Source organism: Pan paniscus, chromosome 12 (genome assembly GCF_029289425.2).
Source record: "Pan paniscus chromosome 12, NHGRI_mPanPan1-v2.0_pri, whole genome shotgun sequence".
NCBI classification, from domain to species: domain Eukaryota; kingdom Metazoa; phylum Chordata; class Mammalia; order Primates; family Hominidae; genus Pan; species Pan paniscus.
The window spans coordinates 70,118,746-70,142,110 of record NC_073261.2 but is presented as its reverse complement, the minus strand read 5'-3'; the positions used below and the strand labels follow the sequence as shown (position 1 = coordinate 70,142,110).

At 39.8% G+C, this 23,365-nt stretch overlaps 1 protein-coding gene across 6 annotated transcripts in view; it reads left to right on the top strand.

Annotated features, from left to right (window-relative positions):
* Positions 1–23,365, top strand: part of CCDC85A (coiled-coil domain containing 85A) — a 203,346-nt gene that overhangs the window by 5,254 nt on the left and 174,727 nt on the right. For all 6 annotated transcript variants that reach the window (XM_034953192.3, XM_034953189.4, XM_034953193.3 and 3 more), the window contains exon 2: positions 3,489–4,452. In XM_034953192.3, coding sequence (XP_034809083.1) covers positions 3,489–4,452 — 964 coding nt within the window. The remainder of the gene's footprint in view (positions 1–3,488; positions 4,453–23,365) is intronic.

The window sequence follows — 23,365 nt, the reverse complement described above, 5'->3', positions numbered from 1 at the left end:
GCCTTAAACAGTGAGTGGGAAAGTTACTTCCCATGAATATTCATTCATGGGTACTTTTCTGTGCCGGGGGAAGCTTCTCAGAGGAATCTCTCCTCTTAGGTTCATATGGGGTAGAAGATGATATTTTCTAGTTGGAATGCACAGACGTAATCATAGCTCATAATTAGCTGACAACTAAAGGTGGAAAGGCAGGGGACAGCCTTTCAGGCCTGGCTGAGGGTTTTATTCATTTTCCCTGGCAAAGGAAAGGTGATGGGGATTGATAAACAGGAGAGGCAAAACATGCAGGGGGTATTTTTGGTGTTTTTTTTTTTTTTTTTTTTTTTGAGACAAGTTCTCACTCTGTTGCCCAGGCTGTAGTGTATCGTGATCTTGGCTCACTGCAGCCTCCTCCTCCCCGGTTCAAGCGATTCTCCTGCCTCAGGTTCCTGGGTACCTGGGATTACAGGCATGTGTCACCATGCTTGGCTAATTTTTGTATTTTTAGTAGAGACAGGTTTCACCACGTTGGCCAGACTGGTCTTGAACTCCTGACCTCAAGTGATCTGCCCACCTCGGCCTCCCAAAGTGTTGGGATTACAGATATGAGCCATTGAACCCAGGTGTTGTTGTTTTTTGTTTATTTTAAATTTCAACTTTTATTTTAGATTCGGAGAGTACACTGTGTGATGCTGAGGTTTTGGGTATGATTAATCCCATCTTCCAGGTACTGAGCATAGTATCTGATAGTTTTTTAACCCTTACCTCCCTTCCTACCCCCCTAAGAGCCCCCAGTTTCTGTTGTTGCCATCTTTATGTCATGAATAGCAGGGAGTATTTTTGAAGGTCTGATTGAGGAGTGCTTGCGTTGGAGTGGGTGAGGGGAAGGAGTGGATGGTGCAAACGAAGGCAGGGAGGCTGCCTGGGAGGCTGTTGGCAAAGGTCAGGCCTGAAAACAGAAAGTGGCAATGAGAAGCGAAAAGGAGAGGTGGGAGTTAGAAGCAAAGGAACAGAGTTGTTGGTGATGCCAAGAGTTAGAACTGGAGTTAGAAACTAAGCTGCATAAGCTTCTTCCTAATACCCACAAATTCACTCCCATGACTTTAGGAAGTGGAGGATGTGGTTGACAGGTGTTTTATAATTTGTTTTTTAGTCTATGTTAAGGGCAGTGTTGAAATCAGCCTGAGTCTAAGTGAATTCAGCCCCCTTTCTGAGTACCTCTAGTTCTGGATCGGTTCGCAAGACCAAAGATTTTCAGGCTTTTTGAAGCAGTGAAATCTTAGGTAGCAGCCCTGTAGCTGCCCCTGTTTCGTCCTTACCAAACTACAGTGCCTCAAGGAACTGCTGTCTCCTTGACTGTATGCATAAATGGAGAATAGGTGGGAACTCTGCTAGTCATTTTAAAAATTCCTTGGCTTCAGGTATTTACGCAGGGAGTGCTGTGTTCTCCATACACAGAAGTAAATAGATGAGGTCTCTGTTCTTGTGACTCTAGAGAAGATGTAGTCTAGAATGAATGGTCATACTCACACATTTCTTCTTACAAATTGCAGTAAGTCTGAGGGATGATGGTAGACCATAGATTGGGGGTGGACCTTCTATAGAATGGTGTCTATGGGGAAGTGACTTATAAAATGAGACCTGATGGTTGTCTAGAAGGCTGGGGAGAGCATTCCAAGTGAGAGGGAAAGGGCTTGCCCTTTGAGGACCTGAAACACAGCCTCAGTGTGTGATGAGGAGGGGTGTTCCCACCTTCTCCACTGCTACCACACGTCCAAGCCACCATCATCTCCCTCTACCTGGATCAGCCCAGGAGCCTCCTTGTTAATCTTGCAGCTTCCACTTTATCCTGACCCTCCCTTCTTTCCTCCCCTACCCCAGTCAGTCTGTTTTCCACACAACTATGGAGATTCTTTGCAAAAGGAATCATGTAATGTCACTCCTCTATCCTCAGCTCCCTAACAACCCAAAGCCTTTCCCGTCGCTGACCATGCCCTGCATGTTCTAGGCTCTGATGCCTCTCAGACCCCCTTTCCCATGTCCGTTGACTTGCTCTCTGTTCTTTAGGCATGCTCACCTCCCTGTACTTGAGTTCTTGCTCTCATGCTGGTCTTAGGGCTTTTTACTTGCCCTCTCCCTGCCTGGGATCATCTTCACTCAAATGTTGGCTCCTTCATTCCACCCAGGTGTCTGCTCAAATGTTTCCCTTCTCTGTAGCGGTATCTTCTCTTGAAAAAGAGTATTCTTTAACCTGCTTCAATTTTCCTTCCAGAACTTCTCACTGCATGACGTTATGTTCTATACGTGTTTTTTGCCAGTCTTTCCCACCACAATAAAAGCTGTACCATGTCAGGGTCTTTGCTGTGTCCACTGATATATCCCTACCACCTGGACTGGTACCTGGTACAGTAATAGATGTTTACTGAATATTTGTGAACAAGCAAGTGAATCATCACTCATGCAGGAGAAGTAGGCAGAATCAATGTACCTGGAGCCTTGTGTGACTTAAAGGATTTTGCATTGTATCCTAAGGGCCATGAGATTAAAGGATTTCAAACATGGGAATGACAAGATGAGCTAAATTTTGGAGGTAGAGCTCCAAAGCCTTGTTTGGTTTTGAAATGGAAGGTTGAAGGAGAAGGAGATGCCAGGGATGACCCCAGGTTCATATAAAGAACAGTGGAACAGAAAGAGGAGGCATTTGCTGAGAGGTGCAGTTTGGGGAGAGAGGTCTCTTAATTTAAGGCTCAGGTTGCTTGAGATAAGTGAGAGATGCCTGGGAGATGTTCAGGTGGGTGTGGCAAGGAGGGGTTGGATGTGCAGGGCTGAAATGCCACTAGAGGGCAATTGTGCCTTTCCCTACCAGGGGAATTGGGGCTGCATATTCCATGTCAGGGCTGAAGATCTAAGCAGTGCTTGCTGTTTACTCTGTTGAAAGGTCTGTGGTCTCAGGGCTCTTAAGCATTTCACAGGTCACAAGCAGTTATTTTTCTTTCTTGAGGGTGAGGCAGGGGAGCCTTGTTTTTATCTAGTGACTGATTTCTTGATAATGAACTGGTTGCTCCCTAACTACTGACCAGATGACCTTGGACAAGTGAAGCGTTGTGAGGTCCGGTTTCCTCGTCTGTATAAGAGCCATAATAATTATTATCCCCTAATGTTTAGGTAAAAATTAGATGACATAATGCAAGTAAAGTATTGTGCAGGGATAGAACTGATACTTAAGTTAGTTTAATTTTTATGGCCATAATAATTATTATCCCCTAAATGTTTGGGTAAAAATTAGATGACATAATGCAAGTAAAGTATTGTGCAGGGAAAGAACTGATACTTAAGTTAGTTTAATTTTTATGGACAGCTACAAATCTTCAGCTTCCTCCTACTCCCTCACCTCCTCCCCTAACCTCACAGGTAATTCACCAGTTACAGGCTCTCCCTTTCCAGGAAGTCTGAGCCTGCTGACACCTCAGATGTGTACTTCCCTTGAATGGTTGTGTCTCTCTTTTCAGGATATCAACCAGAAACTCCAGGAGGACAACCAGGAACTGAGGGACCTCTGCTGTTTCCTGGATGATGACCGGCAGAAAGGCAAGAGGGTGTCTCGGGAGTGGCAGAGACTGGGTCGCTACACTGCCGGGGTGATGCACAAGGAAGTGGCCTTATACCTGCAGAAGCTGAAAGACTTGGAGGTGAAGCAGGAGGAAGTGGTGAAGGAGAACATGGAACTCAAGGAGCTCTGTGTGCTACTAGATGAGGAGAAGGGTGCAGGCTGCGCAGGCAGCCGCTGCTCCATCGACAGCCAGGCCAGCCTGTGCCAACTCACAGCCTCCACCGCACCCTATGTGCGGGATGTGGGTGACGGCAGCAGCACCTCCAGCACTGGCAGCACTGACAGCCCAGACCACCACAAGCACCACGCGAGCAGTGGCAGCCCAGAGCACCTGCAGAAGCCCCGGAGCGAGGGCAGCCCGGAGCACTCCAAGCACAGGAGCGCCAGCCCCGAGCATCCACAGAAACCCAGAGCCTGTGGGACCCCAGATCGCCCCAAAGCACTCAAAGGACCTAGCCCGGAGCACCACAAACCCTTGTGCAAGGGCAGCCCCGAACAGCAAAGGCACCCGCATCCAGGGAGCAGCCCCGAAACGCTGCCCAAGCACGTGCTGAGTGGGAGCCCGGAACACTTCCAGAAGCACCGCTCAGGGAGCAGCCCTGAACACACCAGGCACAGCGGAGGGAGCCCGGAGCATCTTCAGAAACACGCTCTCGGGGGGAGCCTAGAGCATCTCCCCAGAGCCAGGGGCACCAGCCCGGAGCACCTCAAACAACATTATGGAGGGAGCCCTGACCACAAACACGGAGGAGGCGGTGGAGGAGGTGGAGGCAGCGGCGGAGGCAGCAGGGAGGGCACTCTCAGACGGCAGGCGCAGGAGGACGGGTCACCCCATCACCGGAATGTCTACAGTGGCATGAACGGTGGGTCAGTATGTGCTGGGGTGCTGCTTGGGCTGGGGAACTCAGTACAGAGTTACGAATGATGATGGACTTTCCAGCCAGTAGGAAAGTGCAGGCGCTAGCTAGGGAGTGGGTTTGGGGAAGGAGCAAACGTTGGACCCAAAATCATGATATGGGGTTCTTCTCCTCCATCTGTTTTTATTCTAAACAGTTATCAGTCACTGTGAAGAAGTTTGGGGATGAGGGTTTATGGGAGGGAGAGGAACAGTAATTCCTTAGGACCCTGAGTTGTCAAAGGGAAATCTTTGGGTATTGGTGGCAAAAAATAGAACCATTCTAAGAGTCTTTCATCTTAAACCTGAGTATTTTCTTAGTGGTGTGTGCTGTTTCCTACTAGAGCTTGTTTGTGGAATGGTTGCCAAAAGGATTTTGAATCCAGTTAATAGGTTATGTACAAGAAGAAATGAATATTTCTATGAAAAACCAATAACATTAAAAAAGAAGTATGATGTTCCTAAACAGGCTTGATGCTGGTTTGCCCAAATGGCTATAAATATGCCTGACTTTACCTTAAGGATTTTTTCCACTGTGTTGGAGGCCTGAATCTGTGACATTTCTTTGCATCTGAAACGCATCAGCTGATTCCCTTTCTACTCACTCAAAATCCACCAACACTGTCATCAAACTCCCTTATACATATTCCAAATAGTGTGCTCTCTTACACTGCAAGAGACTTCTTTCCTGTTTGTTTGAAAGTACCTTTTTAAAATGTACAGATGTGTTTGGACACTCTTTTGGTTTCTAAAGCATAACGTCCACTACATTTGCTGAGGCAGTGCTAAACCTGAGCTTTTAAACCGTTTTGAAGAGGTTTAATTTTCTGCATCTTGGATCTGAAACCACTTTGCACTTGAGAGAGAAAAAATCATTTCTTAAAGAATAAAAAACAAAAAAAACTCCACAATCCTTTTATGTTACCTATGGTTGAGTTGGAGCTAAAACGATTGATTTTATATACTGTGGGGTTTTGTTTTCATTGAAAATATTTGAGGGTTTTTGCTTTATTTGGAAGGTGCTCTGGAGTCTGCAGCCAGCTCCAAGCAGTAGTGGAGGAGGCTGCCAGTTTTAGCAGTGACAAGAAGGGGTAAATTTCAATATTGTATTTGGGGATTTACCTGTTGGATTCCATTTTATCCTAATCCTTTTCTCATAGTGCTGAAAATTGCCTCCCAAAACTTGACTTCAAATGCATGCAATGTTCTTTTAAGCACAAGTGGAAATAAAAAGGTTGGGAAAGATGAGAGGCTACTGCTTTCTCTGTCGTTGGGAGGTGGAGGCCCAGAGAAGCCACTTTACCTGTTGTCTTGAGGCGTCCTGGCTGGTGCCTTTCCAAGGTTGAACCTTCACTCACTCTTTCCAAGAGCCGTGGAGATGCTGCCCCCACCCCCACCCCATTGCTGTAGGCAGTCTTGGCTGCCCAATTCTGTATGAGAGATGCAAGTCATTTAAAAAGAAAGTTTGGTTGTGTTACTATCATGAGATTGGTCATTGGACATGAAGCTTGTCTTTGGAGGGGGGATAGTGGAGTAATGGGAAGGTAAAGTTAATGATTTTTCCATTTCTTGATTACTTTTTAATGAGCTTGAGAAGTAAATATGTGCACCATTAAAAGGAAACTTTGTCTCTGAAACTAAAAGAAAATATTAGGGACAAGTGGATCACTTAAAAAACACTTTCTCTTTACAAAAGGGCTTCTTTATATAAAGAACTCTAGTTTAATCACTGTATGATTTTTTTGACTTCTAAGAAAAGTTTTTAGATGCAGCTTTTAAACAATGCCTTGCATTGTAGGTGAGGTGCATCTCCTAGTAAAGATGACATTACATCATAGCTTATTGCCTGGATACAGAGAAACTTAGTGGGGCAGGTAAATGTTTCTTAAAATTTAACACTATAATTAGTTAAAACTGATGTAATAGAATGATAGTGAAGTTCAAATCTTATGTCTACTTCAAGTTTTCTCATTCTTAAGTGACCAATCTTATGCTGACAGTTGATATCCTCAGAGTATATTTGCAGTGCATTTGCATTGTATTTTAATTTCAGTAATTAATTGGAAAATGAAGTGGCACAATGAGATGTTTATGGATCATCAGCCTATAAACATGGGCATTGGTAACTTGGATTTATCCTGCTGTTACAAATTAACTTTTGATATGGATGGTAAGACATGCTTTTTCATATTTTTAAATCCTCACACAATTTGTTTGAATCATTTGTGTGTAAATAGATAGGAAGCAGTATCAAGGTTAATTCAGAATTGCAGATTTGCTGACTCATTTCCAGAGTCATTCTGCTTGGGGTTGGTGTGAAATATGAGTGTTTTGGATGAGCACTTGCATGTTTTTACGTGAACAAAAAGCATGTGAAAACAAATGGGAAGTGTGTGTGCATTATGGCAGACTGAAACAGAAATGAAATATACATTGGCAGAATATTGTCCTACCTGTAAAGATATGCATTCCCTCCCAAAACACACACATATGCACACTGAGAGGACATCAGTGAAAAAGATGACTGTTTTCGTTGACTGTGCCTTGAGCATTTATAAATCTTCTTGTGCTTATAATTACAAACTCAGTGGATGAAATATTGAACTCATTCAAGAGTTTCTTTTGGGAATGCAAAGATAAATTTTAGCTATTTTTTCTCTCTTAAAAACATCTTACGTCTCTATAATAATTTCTTAATTAGTAGGTGTTTAGAAAACAACAAAAGCAAAAGCAAAAGAAATATTTAAACAAATCTTCAAACTAAACAAAATTCTCAAAAATGCATTTAATTCTTTAGAAGTTACTGTTCAATGATTTCTTTCTAGTTTGTGTAGAGCTCCATTTTCAAATAGGAAGTAGATTCAACACTTACCACATCTAGGCATTCAGGCATTTGTCCATTCATTCAAATTGCTTGCTTATTTCATATTTGTAAATTAAGTAATTGAATAACCATTGTCATTTATAAATGTTCATAAAGTGACAGCCTCAACTATTGAGAATGGGGGTTTCACTTACTTGATTCCATTGACATCCAAGGTTGAATGGAATTTTCTTAGGCGAAAGTGTTTCCTTCCACAACAAAATGAAAGAGTTGTGCTTCCAGATACTAGCTGGCAGGCCTTTGCTTTTAAACAGGTAACTATTTAGCTCAGGTCATGGATGTCTTAGATGATTTAGGCCCTTCTAGCAATAGCTGTATTTGTTATTGGCCTTCAAGACAAAGAAGATTCTGATGATCACAGATCCTTACAAGTAGTTCACCCACTGGACATAATGAATGCAGAAGAAAAAATAGTAAAAATAGTTTGATATTAATTCTAGAAGCACATATTACTGGTGACTGGCAAATGAGAAGGAATAAATAGACAAAGAAATGGTACTCTTCATTATCTTCTTTCTTCTCCATCTTCTAAAAAAAAAAAAAAAGGAATTGTTTAATTATCCTGGTGGGTCTGATTCCCTTTGCCTTGTTAGAGCAAGTTTCAGTGAGCAGTAACATTGTGCTCTCCTTAAACATCACTCCAGCCAATGAGAGCAAGCATGAGGAAATCATTCACCTGCATTAAACAAGGTCCATTTAGAACTACTTTGGTCTTGCTGAATGGAGTGTCAGGGTTGTAAGTCTTCCTCCTGAAAGCTTCCTATTGATTCTTTTCTTGTTTTGTGAGGGTATCTCTCGAGATGGAAAGAGCAGGCTGTTTCTCCCAATGAACTCTTCTAGTTCACGGTTTCTTTACAGCTACACTATTATTATTTTGGACCAGATAATTCTTTGTTGTGAGATGCTGCCTTATGCATTTAAGGAGGTTCAGCAGCATCCCTGGGCTTTACCTCTGAGCATCCCCCTAGTTGTGGTAATAAAAAATGTCTCTAGACACTGCCAGACGTTCCAGGGTTGTGGGGGGTGGTAGGGAAAATTGCCCCTGGTTCAAAACCATTGCTTTAGAGCAGTGGTTTTCAATCTAGCTGCAGATTAAAATCACTATGATAGCTTTGAAAAAATACTGGTGGCTGAGCCCTACACTGCACTCTGAGATGCAAATTGAATTGATCTGGCACTGGACTTGGGCACTTTGCAAAAAGAGCTCTCAGGTGATTCTAATGAGCGGACCAGTTGGAAACCATTGCCCTCAGTGAGTCATTTTGCTTAAGATGGGTTGGTGTGAGTGAAGGTTTCAAACACTCAGGCTTCCTGGGAAGAAGAAAACTTCTCCTTTTGCTTTGCTTAACTCCAGGACTGGGAAGGACTGATCCCAGCTGTTACCGTAAAACTTCACTCCATTCTAGACTAAAGTTGTCTAATAACATACTATTTGGGTTTATGGGTTGAAAATTTGTGTTTTTGATGGGTGGAATTGTTAGGCTAATTTGAAGGCAACTCTGGCATATGAGTAGGCTCATGACTGCTTTACTTTTTAAAGCCTTTACATCCAGATAGAAAAAGAAGCACATGAGTTTCTAACCTATTTACGGTGGATGTCGGTGACGCCTGCACTGCCTGCAATGCTAATGGGTATTTCCCACAAGAGAATATTGCATTTCAAATCTCCCACTTTATGGGTTTCACCCAGAGTTTTAAGACTGCTCCTTATTCTCTGTTGAGGTTATTAATGAGTAAACGAAAAATGTTGATAACACAAAGTGGCCTTGTCTATGAGGGGTCAGATAACCTGTGTGTGGAAGACCCCAGCAGTGTTTCTCTGAAGCGGGATTGTCTGTGAATTAAGTAGTGTGCACTATAGCATGAATAATTACTCTCATAAATCTTTCATTTTGTTTAAAAAAGTCAGCACATCACTTGTGAATGAATTTGGACAATAGAAATTGAATGTCTCCTGGGAGAAAAATTTTAACAGTTACAATTATGGAACACCAGAACTGATTTTAATTCAGGCCCTCTGTGTGTATTTCTGTTGTGTGAACTGACAGATGGTTAAAGAAATAAATAATGGTTTTTGTTCTTCAAACTTCAATACTGTAATTTGGTAACCTTATGCACACTTTGATAAGACATCAACTTAAGTTTTTGATAAAATTGGTTTATTGTACCATACTTGTATATGCAAAGCATATTACATTTATCATAAGGATACATTTTGACTTAATGACATAGAAAGCTTAATATTGAAAATATAGTTTGTTTAAGAAAATTGCAATATGTATCAGAGGAAAACTATTGGAAAACCTAGATGGCTTAGAAAGGTATTTTCTAGTACAATGTTAGGTTTTCAACTCCACTGACGATGATAGCATAATGCTATAGATGTAATTTAAATCTGGAGGGTCATTTTCATCTTTTTCCTATGGAGATTGCCTATCAACTTTGTATATATATGTGTATACATATGTTTATATACATTTCAGTGACTTTAATATTGCGTCTGCACAATGCCAAACATTCAACTGATTTCTAGTTGGTCAAGCTAATGTTCAAATGTGTCTGGCATCCTGTCACATAAGCTAGTTGCTGCCATAAAGTAAACCAAGAACCTCTTTCAACTGATTATAATCCTGGCCTTTAGACTCAGTTGAAACCAGTGAAATGTTTATATCTTCTGGCTTGTTGCAACTTTTCAGAAGATATGATAGAAAAAAATGTGACCATTGAATTAGTGATGCATGTATCATTTCATTTTACCTGAAATTGGTTAGAACAAAGGTTGGGGAAGTGAAAAGCTATGGTGAGTTATTCCATTTCATCAGGTCACAGCTTTTCACAAGGGTCAAATGAATCAGACACGTGAATACAAATGCATAAGTACATGAATAAATGAATGCAATACAAATACAGAATGTGTAGGGCTATACAGTTAAGTCGTAGTAATGATAGATTATTCTGGAGGCATGGATGTAGGGATGTTAGTCGATCTCCACTTTACACTCAGAAATAAGAGTATAAAGTCAAAGTTTGCCAAAGCTTTAAGAAAATAATTATAATGTTTTACTTGTGTAGCAACTTTGGGCCAGTGTATCTGTGATTGGAGTAAGTTTTCCAGGCTGAAATTTATCACCTTAGGCTCTACGACTTACTTTTGATGGTTAGAGATAGAACTGTGGATTCCTTCATTAAATGGCCCTGTATGAGTATTCTTTATTTTTAATCTCCTAAAAATAGATTTCCAGTCACTTCTAGTACTGCCATGATGTCAGCTGCACTCTTTGCTGACCTCAGCAGGCCTGACTTTAACTCATTTTCTCATTGTTTCTAAATTCTTTTCTGCTTTTCCCAATGGCTGGTCATAGCTTGGGAATGCAGACAACTGCCCTGCTTAGAAATGTGTTTAAAATAAATAACCATGAGGTGTCCTTCTAGAGTAAACTGCATGAGCTTCAGTGCATAGTCCATATGCCATAAATATTTTAGCTTTTCAAGGTTCAGTTTTGCTTTTCTTTTTTATTTTTATTTTTATTTTTATTTGAGATGGAGTCTCGCTCTGTTGCCAGGCTGCAGTACGGTGGCGCAATCTCGGCTCACTGCAACCTCCGACTCCCTGGTTCAAACGATTCTCCTGCCTCAGTCTCCTGAGTAGCTGGGATTACAGGCGCACACCACCACGCCCAGCTAATTTTTGTACTTTTAGTAGAGATGGAGTTTCACCATGTTAGCCAGGATGGTCTCCATCTCCTGACCTGGTGATCTACCTGCCTCTGCCTCCCAAAGTGCTGGAATTACAGGCGTGAGCCACCACACCCAGCCCGTTTTTGCTTGTTGGCTGTCTTGACTACAGATAAGTGAGGCACTATGTTTCTATAATATTGTCAACTCAAATATTTGCTTCTTGGATACTTTGGTATAACCAAGTTGCCCTTGATAGTACCTTAATACATAATATTTATGGTGAGCATTGAGCATATTTGGAAAATATATTTATTTTGAATTTGATTTTGGGACCTATTAAGAATCGTTCCATGTTCTGAAATGGGCTGATTTGCAAGAGAGCTGGGAAATTTGACATTCAATATCAAGAGTAGACCACGGGACACTTGAGGATACAGACATAAAGTCTCAGCTCTAATTTATAAGTCTCTAATCTGCTAAAGAGTGAGGTTCAAGTTACTGCTGCTCCTGACATAAATTGCTTTCTCTTTAGAGTGCCGTTCAAGTGTTTCCAATAGAAAGAACCTCTGCTCTTTCTTAGATAGAGGATCCTTTAGCAGCAGAGAGGCAGGAGAGGTGTTTTTGAAAAGGGAAAATGGCAGAGGAGTAGCAGGTTACATTGTCATTCTTACAAAGGCAATACTGGTTTGTTGTTCCAAAGATAAAAGGCAATAACTGGGTTATTCACAGATGGCTGTTCATTTACCATTTTTACATAGTAAAATTTATGTGTATTATGGAATTTTTGTCTCAAGTCATTATGGAAGAATACAAGAAGTCTTGGGACTTCATCCTGGCTCCTGATCAAAATTAGGCACATATTCAATTACCGGATAAACAAAACTTCAGGAATTATATCCAATAGTTTTTTTTTATTTAAAAATTTATCAGAATCTTAGTTATTTAGGCCTTCTGTAGGCTTTTCCATGAGACAGGAGATATCTAAGGGAAAAAGAGTGGATTTGGTAATTGCTCAAAAACTATTTCAATTATTTCATCTCTCTCTCTCCACACACACACACACACACACACGTACATACACACAGCATTTAGTGTTCTTGTACGTATATTTAAGAATGTTAAATGCATTACGTTTAAAGATATTGAATGGTTTTTTTTATACCTCCTTCACCTTCATTTTCAGCCGTATGAAGGAAAGTAAGTCCTTTAAAAATTTTAAAACCTGGCAAACAAAATATTTATAGCACCAGTTTTGCCTGCTGGTATGGTTGAGGGATAGAACGTTTAGATTAACTTTGGAAGACTAGGCATTTGAAAGTGGTCTCTGATACTCCCTGGTGAGTTGGCTTTTCTAGTGAGATCTAGTTACATATAGTCATTGTTGCATTAAACCCAGAATTTTGCCTTCTTGTCTTGATTATAAAGAAAAGTGAATAGTCTTCTCATCTTTCTCCTAATTATTGAGGGACTTTTTGGCTTTTAGGGAAACCCCTGATCTAGGCTGTATGTAGCTATAACTTCCTAAGTGTCCATAATTGCTAGTTCTTAAAAAATGTTAAAAAGCATGAATTGCTTTTGGGGGCATGGTTTGTGTTTTCTTACCAGTAAGAAAGAAACCCAATTGGTAGTGAATATGTACATGCATATTTATATATGCATATATTGATGCATATAGTTTTTAATTCAGTTAAATGAGAATAGATGTATATATTAATGCTAAAGAATAGGAAGAAATGAGGGCAATATAGCTGTATTTAGTTTAGAACATCATAGAATCATAGAACTTAAAGCCATAAAGTATACTTTATGTTAGAGCTGTGACGTACTCAACCCGCCCATGTTCTGAATGAAATGATTGACTTCCAAAGAAGGTTAGTGAATTGTCCAAGGCCAGATGTCAGCTAGTAGAGGACTAGAAAGAATCAAGCTGACTCCCAGGGCACAGGGTCAGTGTCTAAAGAAGACATTTATTCTTCTAGACATAGAGGCCACTTGAGGTAGAGGTAATGTTAATGATAAAGACCCTAAATGGAATAAGGAACCAGTTTTTCTCAATTCTTATTGGAAATCCCAGAAAATTAGACACATGCAGTGATGAGAGTGTGAGATAAGATGAGTATCACTAGCCTCTGGCTTAGAAAAGTATCAGAGAAGACCTGGTGATCTATTAGGTGAGCTCAGAGCTATTGCCTGGAAACCTGTGATTCAGCCAGATGGGACACACAATTCACAGCTGGATGGACAACTACCAAAATGCATTTTTAATAGAAGGAGTATTCCTATTCCTAACCTGGGAGTTCAACAACCTTAGTATCCTTTTTCCTCCCACACAGACTCTCCTTACCCCAAGGCCATATTCCTTCCAGATAAACATTCTTGAGAAGATGGTCTGACCTTAGTCTGGTCCTTACATAGCCACTTGCATTCACAGCCAAAGTGCTGTGTCCAGGGAAGTGTTGGTTTCTGGAATGCAAGAAACAGAAGGGAAAGAGACCAGGAGCAAAAGGATGGGCCAGATGGCAACACCAAATGCTCTCAAGGAGTTGCGTTTTTTAATAACTCAGCTAACTGCAAACAAAACTAATTAAGCCAGTTATTCTGATTTATGCTACTATAGGCAGAAGTAAAGTACACTTACATTCCTCTTTTGATGACATTTAAAAGGTCAGAATACCTGAGTTGCAGATTTTTGTTCATAGCAGCCTGGTCTGTTGAACCACTCTTGAGAATTCAAATTAACCAAGCTCATTAATTCAGCATCTCTTCTGTTTCCCTAGACAGCAAGTGCCAATTCACCCATCCACCCAAACAGAATAATAAGACCCTGAAAGGCAAGTCATTAGTCATATCTGCGGATGATGGATTAGATGTGATTTAACAGGAAAGTGAGGTAAGAGTCAACTTACAGTAAGGAAGAGAGAGTGAAAATAACAGACGAAGGCAATTGTGAGACATCAGTTTTTGAGGGGGATGCTGTGAAGAATTTAAAGGAATCTGTTTGGCTGTGTGTGTTGTTAATGGTCTTATGTTGATTGGCAGGGCAGTCCTCTTCACTGTTACAAAAGCTGACCAGAATTGCTCTGGTTATGGAGTCACGGGAGAAAGTGGCTGAATTTAGCTGCTTATTTTACATATGAGGACACTTATGAAGAGAGTACATTTATAATTATGATCAATTTGAGGTCTAGGAATAAACGTTATCCAGGTGGTTTGCCATGAATAGCTCCCCCAGTATTGTGACTTTCATGAGAAACAGTTTGGAATCAAGCTTTTCAAAATCTGTGGAAGAACAGGCTTGAAAATTGTGTTTTTTTTTTCTTCTGTATCTCTTTAGCACTTAAATGGACATCAAGTTCAAGTCTTCAGTCCCTTATTCTAAAACTATATGCCATGTGGTTTTCATCTTTAATTTCTTTGGCTTTTTTCCTGTTGCAGTCTCAAAATTGCCCACTTTGGGGCTTATTGGCCTAGCACATAAATCTGTCTTCAGTGGAACCATTTTTGCCAGAGTCTGCACAGCCAGGTATACAAAAGACATTGATTTGAAAAAGGGAGCTAAGCTGGTTCGATTATTTCTATTCGCAAGGCATATGTAGTTATTTTTACATTTCGAGTATCCCTGTGGACTTTCACCCATATGTTAAGGTAATATGTGGTTACCTTAAACTGACATATGGCATCTAAGCTTTATTTACAGCTTTACAGCAATGAAAAACAATTTTATAAACCTCCTTTAGATAAATTCTATTTTAATTATGAATAAAAATGACATTTATTTAAAATGTGTTTAAAACACTTTAAAATAATTGACTTAAATTCCCATGGAGTTTAAAAAGGATGGTGTGATACACCAACTTCCTAAAGGGCTTGATAACGGCACGCCTACCCAGCTGGAGTAGATTCAGGAGTGGCTTTGCCACTTTCTTGCTGTGTAGCCTTTAGTACACCATCAACCTCTGTGGGCAAAATAATTTATCCATCAAGCAAGGGGCTTAGAATAGAAATTTTTCTGAGTCAGTAGTACCAGAATTTAGATTTCACAGGTAAATAAAACCTGAGAGTAAACCTGGAATTGCCAACTTTTTACTTCATTAGGTGTAGATGGTAAAATAATCATCTGTTAACATCATAATTTCATAGAAGAAGATCCTTTAAACACAGTGAAAAATTTATTATGAAAAAATTTAGTAAATACATTTACTAAAGGGCAATCTTTTTCTCCAAAGAAATACTGATGACATTGTATTCTTATATGTCTATTCATTGTTTTGGAATAATAACGACATATAATGAAGTGTTCAGATTCAACAATGCAACAAAGTTCATTTATAGTGCTGAACATGTTTTAAGACCTTATTTTTTAAATCTCATCCATCATAGAAAGTCTGATTTCACGCAGGTTTGTATGTTGATAAACATAGAAGCCACAGTGTTAACTCAGTTTTATTTAGGCAGGTTTTGGGTGAGGAAGCCGGAAACCACAGTCCATGCTGCTTCCAGCTTCTTGCCCTTCCTCTTCCAAGGAAAGGAAGAAAGGAGATTAATCTACGTGTAAGTCTAATTGGCTTGGACTGGCAGCTTTTCTCCCTACCTGCTACTCACCTGACTTCCTCCAGGAGTTGTGCATCTGGGCCTGGACTTCTGACATGGAGCAATGAGGATATGTTTGTTCTGACAGGAATTCTGTGTGTAGGTGGAAAGTTCACCATGCATGGCATGACCTATAAAGAACCATTGTTCTACATTCTCTCTGCACTCCTGTGCCTGGTCAGAAACCTGTCAGGATTGCAGCAATTCATCTAGCAATATCAGAATAAACCACATCCTCTTTGAAGCACCACAGTGATGAGTCTGAACACCTCTCGGCAAACAGGGAGCTAAACAGGCTATAGTAGAGGTGACTTGGGATTTGTAATTTGTATACTTCCAAAATCTGTGGATAGTAGCTTTCTTTTGCTTGGTCAGGTCTCAGATGGCAGACAACAAATGGACTGGCCATGTGTATAGCATGTGCATTCTATGTCTAGTCTCTTACATAGTTCTCCACGTTGCTTAGTAGGATGGTGCTCTGGAAAAGAGAGAAGGATTTCCCTTTCTACTCCATTGTAGATCTGATTTTCTCAGGCCTCTTTACTGTCTTTGTACTAGATGGGAGAGTGTGGCTTATCAACTAAAGTTTGGAAGAGAGTAATCTAATGATGAAACAGTGGCACCAGGCTCTTCGTATGTTTTAGTTATGTCCCATTTAAATGGGTTTTGATGATTTTTTCCTGGAAAAGACCAGACATTTTCTCCTTTCTTTGGCACTTTACTTCTATTACTTTACAGCTGACATTTGAACTAGTTTGGAATAAGGCTCTTCAGCGAAATGGGGAAGGTAGCATTAACTGAAGGGAAGGGCAAAATCTATGGCAATTTCATTATAAATCATTGCCTTGACTAATTAGGAAGCCATGCATGCTAAATAATGTCAGGGATAATAGAGATTTATTACAACAAATTAAAGGCTAGTCAGAGTGTGTCCTGAGATAAACAACATGGTAAAAGAAACATAAATGGCAGTAAGGGGAAGCATGAGATGATAAGACTCATGGATGTGAGTAGTAGTAGGAAACCAAATTATGTTCGTGTTTCATTTGCTTTGTATAAATCTCTGCACTGTTCCATGTGTGGATGAGAGATTGAGAATAAACACATACTCATTTATTCAACAAATATTTATTGTGTATTCCATGTGGGTACAGCATGGTAGTAGGTATTATGTGGGGTGTTCATGGTCTGACATGTCCATGGAAGGAGGTAAGTAACAATAAAGATGTATGGTTAAGCAAGAAAATGGACAGAATTAGCAATTGGTGCTGTGAGCCTGGAGATGGGTCATTGGCTGCTGTTGTCAGGGATGGCTTCTCAAAGGTTGGTTGTGAGGTTGATTGTTAAGGAATGGTTGAATTTAGATAGGCTGGCAGGAGGGGTGAGGAAGTCTGAGAGAGAAAGTGTAGAGGTGGAAATGAGAAAATTATGTTAAAGGAACAGTGAGGAGATGAGTAGGTCTATGCTTAGGTATTTGTTAGGTGGTGGCAGATAATTTTGGAAAGTGAGTCAAGGCCAGATTACCTAGGGAATGAAATACAATCCAAGAATGTTTTCTAATAGCAACATTAGTTTCTCACGCACATAGGAATATAAAATGTTTGTCATTCTTTAAACCTGTGATTAAGTGGACAAGGAAGGCTAGTTCCTTAGCATTAAAAAAATCTTGTTGGGATTTTAAATTGAACTCCAAGTTGAATAGTTTGTTTTTATTTTAAAATTTCTTTTCAATGTCTTAGTTCATTTTATGTTGCTATTCCAGAATACCACAGACTGGGTAATTAATAATGAACAGACATTTATTTGGCTCATGATTCTGGAGGCTGGTAAGTCCATGAGCATGACATCTGTCCAGGGCCTTTGTGCTGCATCATCCCATGGTGGGAGGCAAGAGGGCAAGAGGGCACAAGAGAGCAAGCAAGCAAGAGGGGGCCAAACTTGCTTTTATAACAGGCCCACTATCTTGATAACTAACCCACTCCCATGATAACAATATTAATCCATTCATGAAGGCAGAACCCTCACGACCTAATCATCTCTTATTAGGCCTCATCTCCCAACACTGCTGCATTGAGGATTACGTTTCTAATATGTAAACTTTGGGGAACACATTCAAACCACAGCATTAAGGGTTCCTGAACAAAGAGGTTTTACAATGATCAGTGCTTGAGGGCTTTATATACCCAGCTTTGTACCGTGATTTAATCCCTTTTCACTTATTTTATTTTTCTTGTAAAGGTTATGCTGAATTACTGGAGAGTTTTTGCAATGAAGGAGTCATCAGTTAAGAAAATCTATCTTCTGACTAATATCTTCTGAGTCAATAATGAAGATGTACTGTTTTTTGGGGAAAATAGGACCTAGTTGCCTGGGAGGCAGAAATATTCTAAATATTCTGCTAAGTGAAAATCAATAAACTAATTCTGTTTAAACAATAAAGGTAGACAAATAATCTTGCAACCTTGCGGACCCTTTGGCTAGTCTAGTGTAGTAAAATTAATTTAGCTTTTACATTTCACTTACTTTGATGTTTTTCCACTTTAGTATTTTGACCTCATTTTAGCTTGTTGTGTTCTATCTAAATCTCAGATTGTTTTCAAACTGTGCTCCTTTGAGCCCTGGAAGGTCTGTGGAGCCTCCCTGGGGCTGTTAGGAGTGCATAGGGAAGAGTAGGCAGGCTCTGCCACCCCATTTATCCCTAGCACAGCTCCAGCTTCAACTGGAGCATACTCTACATTTGACTGGTTTGTTTGTTCCCATTTCTGCTTAAGCTCTTAATTGAACAAAGCTGACTTTACAAAACTGACTTGAAAACCTCTAGTGTTACCCAGTGACACCAAAAGAAGCAAACATTTTGGACACATCAGACATATTTCTAGTCCAGTAAATGGATGGTCCCACATAACATTATTTTTTGATTCTCCTTTTCACCTGATTTCAGCTGCAATTATAGGTGTGTTGTGAAAAACATACAGTCAAGTTAATTTACAGGCATAGGGCTTTTGTTTTTCAGAGACAGATACATAAATTGGTGTATCTTTGAAAACTTTCACCTTCAGTTTCTCCTCCTTCATGTCCACCATCTGTTCTTTATTTCATCATGCCTTATGGGGCTGTAAAGGAAACAAAATATAAATTCTTTAAAGGAAACCAAGCTTTTGCTATTTTCTACTTATAGCTGCTGAGGTGCTGATAATATTGAATGATCACTATAAGAAACAATAAACTTTTACTAAGAAACATAATATTTATATTTGAATCCACCAACTCAGCCTTTTCCTCCATTATTCACTCTGGAACTCTTTGGACATAATTCATGTTTTATTGGCTTAATTAGATAAAGGTGACTTTTATTGTGACATCAGTAGATTGCCATTCAAAAACTGTGAGTTCAAGTTTAGGTTTCTTAGTCACATGTCTGCTTTCAATTCTGAGTTCTTATAAAAATATGTTATATTGTTTCTTAAGGACTGGTTTTTACAGTATTCAAGATACCAAATTTCATTAGCCCAGAAGAAACTAAACTAAATTTCTAATTTTATCCATACAATGAAGTCACATGTCTGCTTTCAATTCTGAGTTCTTATAAGAATATGTTATATTGTTTCTTAAGGACTGGTTTTTACAGTATTCAGGATACCAAATTTCATTAGCCCAGAAGAAACTAAACTAAATTTCTAATTTTATCCATACAATGAAGTTTTATCCATACAATGAAGCACAATCTCCCACTATTACCCCATTGCACACACATCCAGATATACACATCAACCGACACTGACTTTGGTAACTCACTGAAGATATAGTTCCACTGCAGCAGAGTATTTTGAAGTAGTGGTATAGGTTACAACACATATTTTATTCCCTGTAGTCTCACCTCCTGGAATCCTGTGTTGATGTAAATCAAGAAGTGCCTGGTTTGGTGAGCAGGATCTTGGGATAATTTATTGGGCACATGGTGAACCACTTGCCTGCCATAAGGTCAAGAAATGTCTTAAACCCAGCTTGATTCAGAGAGAGAAGCTTTCACAGTGATTTTATAGGCTTCAGGCTAATTTTTTTTCAAGCTTTCCCTTCCTTTTCCTCCTCTAGGCTCACCCAACACATATGATAAAGGGCAGGCACAGCAAAAGGAACATTATTAGAAGAGCTAGCAGCCTGTGATTTGTCTCAGGATGTTTCATCTCATCTTCTTGTAAATTCTTAACATATCATGGTCTTTAGCATTCATTTATAAATACCATATAAAACAAAATGTCCTTGGTACCCCACGGCAGACCTCAAAAACTCTTTATTTATAATCCAGCTAAGGGGAAGCAGGCAATCTTCATCTTTCTCAAGGATATCTTCATGTATACTGGCCCAGGGTCTGGTCTAACTCAAGCAGCCCAAAAGGAAAGGAAGAAATCTTTTGGTCATGGTGTCAAATCTGGCCATTGTGAGCCACCCGGCTCTGAAGGCCTGGTGGTAGATTTGAATTTGCTGCCTGAGTACATATCCAAGTCTTTTTTAATATTCAATCTCAATATGATAATTTATATCATAGCTCACTAGTACAGATGGCTATGGTACAGTGATTTCACAGAAAGTAAATAGAATGCTAATTTGTTGAACGCGACCTATTTGAAAGTAAACACTCTTCCCGAGTCTCATGTGACTTCTTTTCTGTGCTCCTTATAAAGACAATTAATACAAACAGACAAACAAATAGAACCCTAGTCACTTACAAGAAGATTAATTTAGGCCTGGATGATATTTGGGGAAAATTGCAGACATGCAAATAGAAGTCTGTTCCTTTTTTTTTTTTTTCCTTTTTCTTTTAGCACTAAATGTTGACTTGTATGCAAAACCTTCTACTGAATTGTTGACAGAATGGCCTGTTTTGTTGATTGTTTAATACTTTGGGGCAAAGGTTTTAATCTATAGTGGACTATAATGAGCTGGTTGTATGGATAGGTCTGCATTGGTAGTAGGAACTTCTGAGAATTTGTAATTTCTGTTTTACAGAGTTAAAAATTTCCATTAGTTTAAGACTGAAGGGGACCTAAGTTAGGTTGCGATTTTGACTTTGTGGAGATGCCAAAATACAGTGTAAGGGAAGGTAAGATCAATCATTTGTTGAGATGGTTATTTCTTCATTCATTTATTTATATATTTATATTTTGTTGAGTTATTGTTATGTATGACGTTCACTTTTTATTCAACAGTGGAATTCCTGCTTTATAGGTCATAGATTCCAGGCATGCCACTTGAGCTTATATGTATGACTTCCAAACTTACTGGCCCTTGATGTCTGTTGCCATCATCATGACTTTAAGGTGTTAGCAAATAGACCTTAAAACCCATTAGAGATACAGAGCTAGAGCACATCCTGGAATGTTTTTGGAAATATCTCAGTCCTCACTAGAGATGATTCTTGCCTAACATTATCTAAAGAAAAACAACAGCAAAAGCCTGTGTGGTGCAGAGTAGTAATGGCTAGGTGGTCTGAACCACTGACTGTATGCTCGTTGGAAGTAGCTGTCTGTGAAGGCACATATCTGCCTCCATGTAATCTATGTACTACATGAGGAGTTGCAACTGTGGTCCAAGGGCCAAATACCGTCACAGTCATGTTTTATTTGTCCCAAATGGTGTTTTGACAATTGGAAAATTCATATACAAATCTAAGTGTCTGTTTTCTGTTGGTAAACTGGAAGGTCACCTAACACTGACTGCACGTTGCCACATGGCTGTAGTCAGTGGAAACAGTACAGTGGCTGCCTCTTTAGTGGAGGTGTTCTGGTTTTCTATTGCTATGTGACAAACAATCTCAACACTTAGTGTTGTGAAACATCAGCCTTTCATTATATTCATAGATTAGGTGGCTCAGGAATTTGGACAAGGCATAGTAGGGATGGTTTGTTTCTGCTCCACAATGTCTGGGGCTTCTGCTGAGGAGACTTACATTCTGAAGGCTGGGACCATCTGGAGGTAACTTTACTCACGTATCATATGCCTAGGCTGGGATGGCTTGGAGTTCCTTGAGCATCCCCCGAATTTCGGTGCAGATTCCAGAATTTCCATGTGTTCTTTTCATGTGTCTTCTGCAACATGGTGCCTCAGGATAGTCAGGGCTCCTACAGTGTGGCTCGGTGATCCAAGGGCAAGTGTCCTAGCAGAACAAGGCAAAAGCCACCTGGCATTTTGTGACCTAGTCTTAGAAGTCATACTGTGCTACTGTCTTGTACTGTATTGGTTGAAGTAGTCATAAGCCGATCAAGATGCAAGCAGAGTGGTCACAGACACCTCTTCTTGATGAGCTAAGTGACAAGGAGTTGCAACTATGTTTTAAAACCACTGACGTAGGGGACAAGCATGTTTTCATTTGCTGTAGTCTTCACCACTCCCTATTACATTGCATCCAGGCTGCTTTACCAACTTATGTTATCTGACCATTGTCAAGAGTATTTGAGTTAGAGATCACTGTTCTTCCTTGGTTCTTCCAAATTTAGATAAACTCTAAATTCTAGTTAGGGTTTGTTTTTGTCAGTGTTCATAGGAGGATAAATCTGAATGTTCCCTTTGGGGAAAAGAGTAGGAGGCAGCATGGACTTACAGTGCAAACTTCCTGTAGGAAACTGAATATGATTTTTGGCTGAAGAAGGTAGATCCACTGAAGTATGAGTCATGCTCATTTTGGTCCTGTCTTTTATTTGCACTTGCAGAAATATATTCTCCTATTCATATATTTATTTCTTTATTTCTTATTCTTGGTTATGTGCATTTCCTCCTGCATTTTTTTATTCTGGGGAGTATGGGCAAAGCCATTTGCTTGACTATTATTTTTAAAACATCCTGTGGGTGTTATCACTATCATTGTAACTAATGGAATCTTACTTAGTAGTGCTACACTACTAGGAATGTTAGAAATGAAGCAATCAGAGTTTTTTTTTAATTAAGGAAAAATAACTAAAACTAAAGATATTCCTTTTCCTTTTTACCAAACTCTGTTCTTTGAGAGAAGGCATCACAATTTCCCTGGTTCGAATGCTGCATGTTATCCCAGACTCTTCCTTATCCGTCATCCTAGAATGTCAGCAAATTTGGGCAACTTATTTTCCAAAATACTCCTTCTATGTGTCCCCTATCCCCTGTTACTCAGACGCACACAATCAGCCTAGACCCACATAATTTTTCACTTGGGACTTCCAGTATTAGGGCACCTACCTTGATGTTCTCCTCATCTCTAATATCTCCCATATTCCAAACGGTTCTCTGTTTTAGAGCAACCTTCCTAAAACCTCCCGGTTCATGCTAATTCTCTGGTAACAAGCCAGCAGTGCCATCTCTGTGCCTCTGCATAAAACTCATTGTCTTTTTGTACATGACACAGGAGGGCCTGTAATATCTGGACTCAGCTCAGCTCATAGACCTTATATCCAAATTACTCCCATATCCTCTAACACATTCACACCCCAAGTTGGTCTGGTCATAACTGGCTGCTGGCTTCTGAGTACTTGCCAGCTATGCTTGGCCAAATTCTGCACTGGAAGCCTCTGCTGGTATTCTGTCATTTTCATTGTGTGGTAAAGTCCTCATCTTTGAGTTTTTGTGGCATTCCATAGTATTTATCCCAGTATAATAGTTTGTTTACTGTGTATCTTCCCAATTCTAATTCAGATTTTTTGAGAGTAGAAGCCATCTTTTGTCTACATATCCCAATGCTTGGCTTGGCATAAGTAGGGCT